General features: G+C 38.2%; 1 protein-coding gene across 1 annotated transcript in view; it reads left to right on the top strand.

Annotated features, from left to right (window-relative positions):
* The first annotated feature begins 5,903 nt into the window (after positions 1-5,903).
* The window catches only part of LOC131191863 (uncharacterized), a 36,110-nt gene continuing 28,506 nt past the window's right edge, over positions 5,904-13,507 (top strand). Inside the window, exons 1-2 of the mRNA XM_058170470.1 lie at positions 5,904-5,936; positions 6,295-6,388. Of these exons, the coding sequence (XP_058026453.1) occupies positions 5,904-5,936; positions 6,295-6,388 (127 nt within the window). The remainder of the gene's footprint in view (positions 5,937-6,294; positions 6,389-13,507) is intronic.

Raw genomic sequence — 13,507 nt, 5'->3', positions numbered from 1 at the left:
ACTATTCCTTCTGAAAATAATGTTAATGACATCGATGGCAGTTTCTGAATCCCTTTGGGAATTTATATTGATCTTTTTTTAAAAAAAACCTGAAGAAAACAAGTATGAAAAAAAACACCTGAATACCAAATTGGATCTTGGGAAGAGAAAAATATGGATTAAACTGATGAAGCTTGTCCTGGCACTGTTTAAAAGCCATCACAGGCACCAATCTGTCTTGGCATTTATGCAGTCAAGCCTTTTATACGCTGCTTAGATGCCAGCGGGGTATGTATGTCACCTGATGACTATTTATGAAGAAGAAACTGTTAACTCTTAACAGTTCCTGAGGATGAATTGTAATTACCTTTAATTAGGTTGGGCTTGGTTCCATCTCCCTCTGTTTAGCAAAGCAGTGAGATGACAGCAGAGAAACCATTTCCTCTGCTTCCAATCCTCTGGTTTTACACATAATGAAGCTTTCTAGCTCAGGAAGGGGTTTATCTCACTGGGACCGCTTGCTGGCACTTCTAATTACACCAGAGGAGGTGTCAAGGTGCCCTTTAAATGTTCAGCTGCAATAGGAGGTGAAATGCGGAGAAACCAGCAAGAATGAACTTTGGAAGTAGAGATCACACAATGGCAATTCACACACCTCTCAGAATCCAGAAAGGTTTAAAAAACTGACAATCAGCATTGGAATCTCTATGTAGCCACAAATGGACTAAGTCCAATCTCTCTTAAATTCTATCAACCGCTAGTTGAGTAGATTTCTGTTTCATAGATGTGAGTAGTAATAAATCAGTTTAAGTGGAACTTCACATGTAGTCTTTGTCTTTCGCACCTGACAACTAGAGTCTTGTGAGTGATACCCACCTCCTCAGATGCTGGGAGAGATGTGGCTAGTTTGACTGGAAATTGGAGAGAGAAAGAAAAGAGAAGGGAAAAGGTTTGTGCACAGAGTGAACAGAATAGCAGAAGAAGTTAAGTGAGTGTGGCAATTGTCAATTCCTGGTCAGAAAGGGAGAAGAAAAATCCAGGGGTGGCTTCCTTGAAGAAGCAGACCAGCACCAAAAGCAACTTATACAGCAGAGTTGCTTACATGTTCCATATTTGGGCACCCAAGATTGCCTGCATATTTTGTATCAACTGAAGCTTCCAGGTACTTTTCAAGGGTAATCCCACGTAGAACACATTGCAAAGTTCAAACAGGCAATGACATGAAGGGCATGAGTGACTGAGTAAAGAGCCTCCCCATCCAAGAAAGGACGTAATTGATGCATAACACAAAATTAAGCAAAGGCTCTCCTAGCCATGACTATCACTTGTTCTTCAAGCAAGAATTTTGAGTTTATGAGAAACCTCAGATTAGGTACTGGGTGTGTCTGGGGTAGTGCAACCCCATTCAAGACCAAAGATAATAAACTTCCAAATGCAAAGGGGCCCCTTACCCACAGCCACTCCAGGGTTCATTTGAAATTTGTTGTCCTCCGTCATCCACAGCCTCCATGTCAATAGCTTCGTGAAAATATTTGCAGATCCCTCGCATCCTGGACATAAACTGTTTCAACTCCTACCCTCAAAACGATGCTATAGAGCACTGCACACCAGAACAACTAGACACAAGAACAGTTTTTTCCCGAAGGCCATCACTCTGCTAAACAAATAATTCCATCAACACTGTCAGACTATTTACTGAATCTGCACTACTATTAATCGTCTCATAGTTCCCATCACCAATCTCTTTCCACTTATGACTGTATGACTATAACTTGTTGCTGGCAATCCTTATGATTTATATTGATATATTGACCATCAATTGTGTTGTAAATGTTGTACCTTGATGAACGTATCTTTTCTTTTATGTACACTGAGAGCATATGCACCAAGACAAATTCCTTGTGTGTCCAATCACACTTGACCAATAAAAATTCTATTCTATTCTATTCTATTCTATCAGTCCCTTCATCCAGAATAGAGATGTATAACTGGGCATTATCAGCATTCTGGTGATACCTCATCCCATGGTGATGGATCATCTCACCCAGTTGCATGTAATGTTAAAAAGGAGCGGAGAAAGCACCACGCCCTATGGCACCCCATAAAGCAGGGGCTGAGAGCTGTATCTCTCACTCCCTATCAACACCGAATGGGACCAACTTCAGATGAAGGAGGTGAACCAGCACAGAACTCTGACACTCACCCCAAGCTCCCTAAAGGTTGGCCAAAAGTATACCATGATTGATGGTATCAAAAGCCACTGAGCGGTTAAGAAGAGCAAGGATAGATGGATTGCCACCCTTTTAAAACAAGTCACCTCCACCTTTCTTAAAAAGAAAAAGAAAAGTGCACCATCACTGTGACAAGTGGAATCCTCAAACCTGCCCCCCCAAATACCGGGTGATGGAATCCCATTAAAAGGTTTATTTATATAGCAGTTTGGTTAAAGTACATGGTCTGAACAAACATGGCCATATCTTTCTTGCAGCCTAAATTACATGCATACTATATAGCATGATGGCTAACCTTTTTGCCATCGCGTGCCAAAAGTGGGGGGAGCGTGGGGTGTGTGTGTCGTGTGCGTGCCCGCACCCATAATGCAATGCGCCCTGCCCCCTAGAAAGCCCCTGGAACCTGCGGAGAGCGAAAAACAGGCCTTCCCCACCTCCCTGGAGGCCGGAAATAATAGTCTGTTTCCTGACTTCCAGTGGGCCTGGAAGGCCTGAAAATCAGCTGGCCACCGTACAAGCGTGCCCACCGATATGGCTCCATGTACCACCATCGCCATCACGACTTTATAGGAGTTCCTTTCAAGGCTAAAGTAGAAGAAATACAAGGGTAAAGAGTTAAGAATATACAATACGTTTTTCAGAACTGCTGTGGTTATTTCAGACATTTAGAGATAAGCTCCTCATTACCAGGCTTGAAAAAATACTGATCAAAACACTGGTTTTTAAAATGAAGATTAAACGTATGCTTATCCAGTTTCATATTACTGAAAACCTGAGAAGATGGTGAAACAAGCTAACTTGAATATTAAGCAGAGGACAAAAAAACGCCTGGGATGGGAAGTATTTATAAGATACTTAATAGAAACTGTCTGAAAAGAAATCATTAGGGGTAAGTAGCAGAGCTAAAATGAAGGAGTTTTCAAGGAGAAAAACACAACATGGATCTGGGTTACAGTGTAATTAATATAGCTGCAATAACAATTACCTCAATTTCCCCTCCATCCAGTTCGACTCTAAAGAGTGGTGTTCAATATCCTCTACAAGTAAATATGCAGAGGAAGATGGTACCATGATTTTGCCATTAAGCATGGAGTCATTGCACTATAATGGTTAGAAAGTTAAAGGAAGACTAATGTCGGGTCCCACTCCTCCGCTGACGGCCGGGTCGGGGAAGTCTGTATCAAGCGTGCCTCTGCAGCTCTGCCAAAGTCCTATCAGAGTTCTCAAGGCAGGCAGGAGACCAGGAAGTGACTTCAACAATCCAAGTTAGACTTTGCCTGATTCAGAGAATGCCAGAAAGCAGATCCTTTATATAGGCCATGGGGTGTGGCTCCATGACTCAGCACTTATCCAGGCCTGCCCCTCCCTTCCTTTTGCTGACGTCGCCTCTCCACTCTCCGGAAGCGAGGATCTCTCCAGCCTCCAGCTGTTGGTAATCTTAGCTCATGACTGGCTTCACATTCTTCAGGCTCACATGCTGTGGGGGAGGGGTTTAGTTGCTCCGTTTGCCTGGGCATGGTGCCAGGACTGGGGGCTGAAGGCACATCAGGCCCTTCGTCTTGCGTGGCCTGTCCGGGCATGGTGCCAGGGCTGGGGGCTGGAGGCATTCCAGGACATTCTTCCGAACTATCAACGTCCAGCAGGAGATAAGAGGGCCTGGCTGCGGCAGGGGGAGCGAGCGAGACACAACAACTAAGAAGATCCAGATTGATGCTGGTAGCTATACCTACTAGCTGATCTTACATTCATCGCCTTCCTGTCCTGCCTTGTAGTGACCTAGAATAATGCTGTTAGTGAATTATTATAAATTTATTGCTACCAATCCTGATTTAAATCCACCACATTCCTGCACAGTGGAAAGGCCCTTCTATTCCAACGTCCACCAATTTTGTAAACTGGATTTATAACAAAAGGATTATAAATTGTTGTATTTTACTCAGGGGTTGTTTTTATTCAGCGCTACCAAAATCTATCCTGTATGTATTCCCAAACATAATATCTGCTTCATCAACATCCAATCTTCTGCTTGGGACTGAATATTCCAACAACAATGTAAAGAAAAAATAATTATTCAACTTACATTCATACTATTATATTATTTCAAGGCAAAATATGTGAAAGGATATCAATGCCTCTTTATCTTATTTTGCTTCAGTTTCAGTCAGTTATGGTGTTTCAAGCTGATACAGTTAATATAGTCTATCAGATGTCTCATTACTACAGTCTTCTTGACTTAGATTGATGAATAGTTAGAGTAGATCTTGAATTTATTCTCTGTGTAGCATTGCGATATACGGTATTCTTCAGTTTATTTCTCCTTTGACTAACAATTGCCTAGCTCAATACAACATGGACTATTCATTTCTCAGATAAAGAAATGCCAAGTCTCAAATCCATTAGACATCATCTTTGGAAAAAGAAGCAGCTAGTGCCAAATATATATGTACATCATTTGGAGAAATATAGTTTCAGATATCGTCTCTTGTATATCTGCACCAAAGAATTGAGGCCCTTGAACTATGGTGCTGGAGAAGATTCCTGCGAGTCCCTTAGACTGCAAGGTGATCAAACTGGTCAGTCCTACAGGAGATTTATTTTGTTTTGTTTTATTTTATTTATTTATTTATTTTATTTGTCACAACAGTATATATAATCATAAGCATGAAATAGCTATACTATATATAAGCATAAATATAATCATAAGTATGTAATAATTATATGAAATTGGATACAATCAAAGGGAACATTAGGACAGGAACGGTAGGCACGTTGGTGCTCTTATGCACGCCCCTTACAGACCTCTTAGGAATGCGGTGAGGTCAATAGTAGATAGTTTTTGGTTAAAGCTTTGGGGATTTTGGGAAGAGACCACAGAGTCTGGTAGTGCATTCCAGGCATTAGCAACTCTGTTTCTGAAGTCATATTTTCTGCAATCAAGATTGGAGCAATTCACATTAAGCTTAAAACTATTGTGTGCTCGTGTATTGTTGTGATTGAAGCTGAAGTAGACTTCAACAGGAAGGACGTTGTAACAGATGATTCTATGAGTTAAACTCAGGTCATGTCGAAGGCGGCGGAGTTCTAAATTTTCTAAACCCAGGATTTCAAGTCTGGTGGCATAAGGTATTTTGTTGTAATCAGAGGAGTGGAAAACTCTTCTTGTAAAATATTTCTGGACTCGCTCAATTGTATTAATGTCTGAAATGAGGTATAGGTTCCAGACAGGCAAGCTGTATTCAAGAATTGGTCTAGCAAATGTTTTATATGCTCTGGTTAGTAGTGTAGTGTTTCTGGAGAAGAAGCTATGCAAGATTAAAGTTTACAACTCTTAAAGCCTTTTTTGCAATGTAGTTGCAGTGAGCTTTGGCACTTAGATCATTTGATATGAAAACTCCAAGGTCTTTAACAGAGTGGGGAGGGTCATCTACAAGGTAATGTCAATCGAGCTTGTATTTAGTGTTCAGATTCTTTTTTCCAATGTGTAAGACAGAGCATTTGCATTACACTGACTGCTCTTTAGAAGGCCAGATCCTGAAGATGACACTCAAATACTTTGGCCACCTAATGAGAAGGAAGGACTCACTGGAGAAGACCCTAATGCTGGGAAAGATTGAGGGCAAAAGAAGAAGGGGACAACAGAGAACGAGGTGGCTGGATGGAGTCACTGAAGCAGTAGGTGTGGGGAGGAGCATGATGGATCACTCAGGTCTATGGAAAAGAGATGCTGTAAGAACAAGTTATAGTTTCAGAAGTAACTAATTTTTAGATATCTACTTTCTGCAGAAAAAGAAGGCAGTTTGGTGGATTTTCCTCTGCATGCTGCTAACTATATTTGCTCCAGTCCATGAGCTTCCAATCAGCAGATCTAATTATAAAATAGATAGGAAACAACAGCCTGTATATTTATACAAAGAGGATTGCTAGGTTGACCTGTCCTTTGGTGCCCTTTCACCCATAATAGCCAGCAATAGCAAAGAATGATGATCCCTACAACCTCTCACTGTTATCACGACAAAGTGACTGTTTCTGATGGATTCATTTTCTGCAGCAGTTTTAACCTGATCTCTGCTTCTGCCCTTTGCAGAGCCAACGGTTAGGCATTAACACTAGCAATGGTGTAGGAGGCTTGAACACAGCAGAAGCCCTCATTAGAGGATATGCTCCAGAACATAAGGAGAGTAAAAATAGTTATAATTGTCCTAGATGCAGAACATGGGTTTAGCTCTGCCTTTATTAATTTTACAAATAGCTCAAGTTGGCAAACCATATCCAACAAACCTTTCTATTTTCTCTACAACAACTACTGTGTGAGATGAATTTGGCTGAGAGTGTCTAGCCCAAGATCACCCAACTGGATTTCATGGCTAATGTGGGACTGGAACCCCCAGTTTTCTTGCTTTCTAGCCTGATGCCTCAGAAGGATGGAAGGCTGAGTCAACCTTGAGCCTGTGAGAATCACACTGCTGGCAATCAGCAGAATTAGCCTGCAATAGTACTGCATTCTAATCACTGCACCACCATAGTTCATATAGGATGGATGTAAAGACTTTCTCCCTTTTCTGTGTCACTAGACATTTGATCCAAGGTCAAAACAGTTTATATGTGCACAGAAATTATGCAATCTCCAACAAAGGAAATAAGCCCTGAAAAAAAACTTATCTCCTTTCTGAGGATAGGCAAAATGAAAGAAAAAATTAAAATCAGGACTGTGGTATACAAATTATCCACCTCTTAATAAGTATTGGATAGTAAATTCAATTGTACATGTGAATGGAGTTTAGCTTGGGCATCTCAGGTGCAAAAAGCATAGGATTCACAATCCTATTTCTGTATATAGCTGACTTGGCAAAGACAGTCTTTTCTCCATCTCTCCATGGGGCAACATGATAGCAGTGTTCCAATATCTAAGGGACTGCCACAAAGAAGAGGGAATCAACCTATTTTCCAAAACATCTGACAGCAGGACAAGAACCAAAGGATAGAAACGAATTAAGGAGAAATTTCCTGACAATTAGAACAATTAATCAGTGGAATGACTTGCCTCCAAAAGTTGTGGGTGCTCCAACACTGAGGTTTTAAAGAAGAGATTGGACAACCATTTGTCTGAAATGGTACAAGGTTTCCTGCTTGAACAGGAAGGTTGGACTAAAAGATCTCCAAGGGCCCTTCCAACTGTGTTATTCCATCTAATGCCCTCAAATGGGATGTTCTTTGACTCATATAATTCCCACCTGACCTGATTATAGGAGCTAAAATTTAATATTTCTACATTCTGCATATTTGCTTTATAGAACATTCCTACTCCTTTGTTTCTTGACAGGCAACTTGGAGTGCTTTCTTAACGATTCAAAATCTTTAGAAAGTCTGCCCAGATATTGAGGGCAGCCCAAAAGATACAAATCAGTATTATTCGCCCATCCGTTGCCTCTTAGTCTCAAATCCTTAGGCAAACAAGAGGCAGCAACTGTCTCAGCTCATCTTCAGCCTTCCTTTTCCAAGGCTTTGCAAAGCTGTTTTGATAATTCATGCAATGTTCAGTGAACTGGTTTTCCATTCCCCTGAGCATGTTCTTATTATGATATCATCACCCATCTTGTTATTTACTTCAACCTCTCCAGAGCCTTGTTGTGGCTGCTTTTTGCTGTCATGGAAGATGGTCAGAAGATCAGAAGCAATGTCTCTGCTTCTGAAGAGGTTTATGAGATAATTCTTTTTTTTAACGCCAATAAACTTCCTTGAGTTCTTTGGCAGAAGAGTAGTTATCTAATAGACCAAGCGATAGGCAGATTTGTTACAAGTGTTTTCTGAAAATATCCTATTAAAATTATTATGACCCATTGGTGTGCAAGAACACTGAATGGTTACTAAGGGGTGAATTCAGGGTCACTTCTTGCAGTGAACAATTTCAAAGCTTTACCTGTTATTCCATAAAATGGATTTTATGTTAAGTATGCGTTAATATTAGATTCATTTTATAGAATCAGAAGTACTTGGTATTAAATGTATTTCATAGAAATACTCAGCTAAGTCAGAGTGGAATAAAGTATAACCATATATTTTTCTGCAGCAGGGATCCGGAAACAATGCTGAACTTTTAACCTGCTTGTTCAATGTTCTGAGGAAGGTGGGTCAGTGAGCCACAGAGAATAAGTTGCTTTCCAGTACGATTATGGATGACTTCTTGATTTATTCCAGGCTGTTGATTCTAATGTTCCTTACAAGTCAAAGGGAGAAAATTAAATGCTTTGCTAACCCAAATAAGCATCTTAAGATGGGGAAATGTCAGGGACCACATCAAGAGATGCACATGCAGGCAGTCTCTCAATTATTGATGAAGTTTATAAATAAACGCAGGGACAGAGAGAGAGAAGGGTTACAGAGTAGGGTGAGGGAGAAAGTATCCTCAAGCCAAGAAAGGGAATCTGAGTGCTTGCCTGTTCTAAAGTTCAAGGAGCTCCTGAGTCTCCCCCCCCTTTTTTTTAAAGATTCAATGATATTTGAGTTGATGAGTTAGCTGTTGGGATCCCAAGTGAATGGTCTGAGAGAAGAGAAGGGGGAGAAACGGCCATTTGAAATATGAGGAAATGGGCAATTGAGGCAACATATTTAGTGGAAAGCATTTTCAAGCCTGGTGGAAGTAATTCATATATATGAGATATATGTAACCTTAAATATAACCACCAGCCCTGTAACTCAGATATATTTTGATACTGAAAGGCTTAGAATGGCACATAGGTTGAAAGAATCCCAAGGAATCTTCTAGGTTTTATCCTTAGTTACAAATAACAATTATTACCCGGTTGTTTATTCGCCTAAAGTTAGTTTCTCATCACCTTACCTAACTTGCTTTTTTAACCAATCAGGTGGAGCTGCATGAAATCATTGCTAAAATAATTATTAAGAAGTTTTGAAGATCTGTCCAAAAGACAGTTTATCTTTGCAAACAAAAGGGAAAATAGCTTGGCAAGTTCTGATCTTAGATTAATAAAGACAATATTTATTTGATTATACATAACAACAACAACAACGAGTTGGAAGGAACTTTGGAGGTCTTCTAGTCCAACCCCCTGCCCAGGCAGGAAACCCTACACCATTTCAGACAAATGGTTATCCAACATTTTCTTAAAAATTTCCAGTGTTGGAGCATTTGCAACTTCTGCAGGCAAGTTGTTCCACTGATTAATTGTTCTAATTGTCAGGAAATTTTTCCTTAGTTCTAAGTTGCATCTCTCCTTGATTAGTTTCCACCCATTGCTTCTTGTTCTACCCTCAGGTGCTTTGGAGAATAGTTTGACCCCCTCTTCTTTGTGGCAACCTCTTCTTTGTGGCAACCCCATCTTATAACAGCTGCAAGGATTGTTTTTGTGCAAAATTGGAGAGTAGAGAAAATACCTTTAGAAGAAGAAGTAATTAAAAAAATCTTAGAATGTGCAGAAATGAATAGATTAACTTTGATAATTAAAGAGAGGATTCAGAATATTTTAAGATATGGGATCAATTTTACCATTGGCTGGAAACGAGATAAACAAATTTTTAGTTATGTAAGAGAATGGTATATTAGAATAGTGCATTTTTGGAGAAATGTTGTAATAGATTAATTATGAATGAAGACAAAAGAAACAACAAAAGGATGAAGATACGGAGAAAACATCGAGATGTCACATGGAAGGAATGACTGATATATTATGTGTTTGTTTATGTATAAAATAAAATAAAAAATTTCAAAAAAAAGATTGTTAGAAGAGAAGAGCTTTGGGATAAGCGAATTAGTGGTATCTAATTATGTAACAGTTACAATGTCGGTATACATATTGCATAATCTGGTGAAAAATAGGGAACTATGTTTGTTTTGCCCATTAAGCTACTCTTCTTGAGTAAAATATAACCGTAATTTCTAACACAAATACATGTGTCTTTTGTTGTTCTTACTATATTGTTAGATCCATTTTCCTGTGTGAAATTCTTCAGAAACTTCTTATCCTAGGAATATGAAATTCACATATTTAATTCATTGTGGATGCATCAAAATATGTGGGATTGATAGAATAGAATTGAATTTTTTTTATTGGCCAGGTGTGATTGGACACACAAAGAATTTGTCTTGGTGCATATGCTCTCAGTGTACATAAAAGACATAAAATTTATATCGTTACTTTTTCTATTTGAGCTTTCTTGTATTTTAGGTAAAGATTGTCCCATAGATGCTTTTTCAGGAGACAAGTGGACTTTCTGGTTTTTCTTTGAAAATGTTTCGCTTCTCATCCAAGAAGCTTCAGAGCTGATGACCTGGATGATTGAGAATCTCCATAGACATTTAAGTTAAGATTATTTTGAATCAGTTTTGGTTTTAGTATGATTTGGCAGAAATGTCATAAGAAATGTATCCATTTTGTTATTGAACCGGATTTGTTTTTACTTGAAACAACTGATTTCTCTTAGAATTATGGAAAATTGAAATATGGAATTAAAAGAAGAAAATTATAAACAGTATGAATTAACAAATAAAATGAAAAAAGTAATTATGTTGGGTATATGTAAAATTAAAGTTAAAAAAGAATGCAATAGATCAAAACAAAGGTGATCTGATTGTGGAGCTGATGAATACAATTTGAAACTGAAGGAGTAATTATGAAAAGGCTAAAATGTATGTTACATGTTAGACTGCTGTGGGTGTGTATGAAAGTAGGAAATTCATAGTTTGGTGATGGTTGCATGCTATGATGTAGCAAATGGTCCAAATGATAGCCATTCTACGTTTCAAGAACGGATGAGAATGATGATATGCTTAGAAAAAGTATGTATGTTTTGGTTAAACATGCTTATGCATATGACAATAAACCTAAAATATTATTGGTTTGGGATAAAATATTCAGAGACTCATAAGGGTAATGAGAAATTCTGAATATAATCTAAAGGAAAAAATGGACATGGAAAAAATGAATGTAATTGACACATCACACATTATTGTTTTTAGATTGGCATCAAAAGCCATTTTAAAAACTGAATAATCAATTAAAATGAACATCTTTGGACTATTCCTTGCACTTGAGTCACACTGAAATATAGCTTTCAATGACAGAGTGAGGCATTGTGGACTGTGCCCAAAGTTTCAGGAAACTGTTTGAAAATCAATATTACCTATCAAATTGTAATATTCAGGATAAAAAGGCACTTTTAAAGGGAGTTTGTAAATTAATAAAAGATGTGATAAGAGAAAACCTTACACTGAGAATTCAAGAATGCCACCTACTGGTGGTGTTTCAATATGTGTTTTCCCCAAAGCAGAATAAGGAGATGTTTCTTATAATAAATAGATAATCTAACTCTGGAGTAAAATACTTTTTTTATAAGGACAGGATAACAAAGCTATATTTTTCTGTTTCTTTAAGCTAATAAAAATAGCACAATAACATTCTTTTTCTTCTACAGCTAATGTAAAAATTAAATTTGCAAGTTATTTTACTGGAGTCTGCAGTAGGTGAAATTTCCTTGAAGAACCGTCATTTATGGACAAAGTTTACTACATTCAAACTTCACAGATAGTGGTGCCTTTGGTGTTTCTTTTTCTTGCCCTCTTCTTTCTTACTGGTTCAAAGAAGATTATCTAGATTGTTCTAGTGGGATAACTGTCTTTTCAAAGTTCTTATAGCAGTATTATGTTCGTAATATCACACTAATATGGCTTGACTGTTTTTTTAAAAAAAATAAAATTGTTATTTTAATTCCAAACTTAAAATAAAAAATCTAAAAAAGAAAAAAAAAGAGGGTTGACTGGTTTTGAGTTAGTATATGCAGCATACACAGTTGTGGAACAATCAAATAGTATCATGAGAATAAAGTTATCTGGCAGCGGGAACTGGTTCCAAGGATGTATTTCAATAGTTTAATGCCTCATGCCCTGAGAAGCAAGACACTTCCTAAATTGTAATCCTATATTCATATAGAGATGCTCCCAAAAATAACTTAATAGTTGTTCCATAAGGAAGTCATAATTCTGAAAAGCTGCTTTGATAAGGCTGATAAAAAAAATGTCCTTACAAATATTTGCCAAGACATTCTATTAAGTGGTTCTTAAGATAAAATCTATCATGACCACAACATTCAATACAGTTGTTATTGTGGAAACAACTGCGCCACATCCAACAAGCTTACATAAAGGTATTCTAGGCAACAAACTTAGAAACTCTAGTGATCTCTGTTTAAAATAAAAGCAGATTACCTTTATGTGTAAATCTGGCTAGAATCACTGTACTCTTAAGCGTATTTTGTACACTTGTTCAACAATAGCCAGAAGCAAAAAGTAAGTGGAGCTCTGCCATCCATTAAGCTGTCACTTAGTTTACAATTGCTGCTTGATAGGAGGAGGAACTTATTTTCTACCTGGGGACAAATAAGTGCCAGGTGAGATTGAAAAACTTAGCTTGCCCCACCCAGTGACTCAGTTGTGGCCAACTGTATACACTTAGCCAGTAAACTAAGCTTCTGTCAGGAGTAAGGAAGGAAACAGGAGAGGAAGAAACACGGTTAAGAAATTGTGGATATTATCCTCCTGGAAATGCACGAAACAGAAGAAAGTTCCAGAGCAAAGTCTCCAGGGACAGGTTAGCATAATTTTGTCTCAATAATCTACCTACAGATCTTCGAAATGCAAGACACAAGACCTGTAGCCCAAAGAAATCTGTTGCCATTTCTCTTTTCAGTATTGTTTGGTATAACAGTAAGAACTTTCTAATGGAGCTTAGCTCCTGTATCTACATGGACATATTCATGTTCTTTTCTTGGCAGCAATATGGAACTGCTGACAGCCTTCTGTGAACTTCCTTTTGCCTTTCCAATTTAGCTCACTGCTTTGAGTTGTCCCGGTGGTCTGTTATCCAAGTATTAGTTGACTTTGCTTAGCATTGCAGAGATCAGCCAAAATTGGCTGGTTGTTGCTAGAAGTGTAGACAACTTCCAATATATTCTAATTTTGGGTACGCAAAAGGGATGCCCCCTTGGGGGAAAAAGTCAATCCTAGTGAATAGCTGTTGAGCAATTGCCATGTTATTTCCCTTTAAAAAACCTACGGAAAGCAACTGACTTGGCAGGTATATCTTCTGATATATTGTTCAGTATGCTTCATCTCCCCCCCACTTTTTTTCCCCAACTTCTGACTGCTACAGAACGAGAGAGGGGATGAAATATTGAAAACTATTGGCAGTTTCCTGCCAGTTTGTGATGGAATCAGAAATGAATAACCTGACCACAGTTTAAAAACAAAGAATAACTTGTTTCCACTGAAATTAAAAACAAAAAAA

This window comes from Ahaetulla prasina, chromosome 1, assembly GCF_028640845.1.
Source record: "Ahaetulla prasina isolate Xishuangbanna chromosome 1, ASM2864084v1, whole genome shotgun sequence".
Taxonomy (NCBI): domain Eukaryota; kingdom Metazoa; phylum Chordata; class Lepidosauria; order Squamata; family Colubridae; genus Ahaetulla; species Ahaetulla prasina.
The sequence above is the reverse complement of the archived record's forward strand: the minus strand, read 5'-3'. Positions and strand labels throughout refer to the sequence as shown.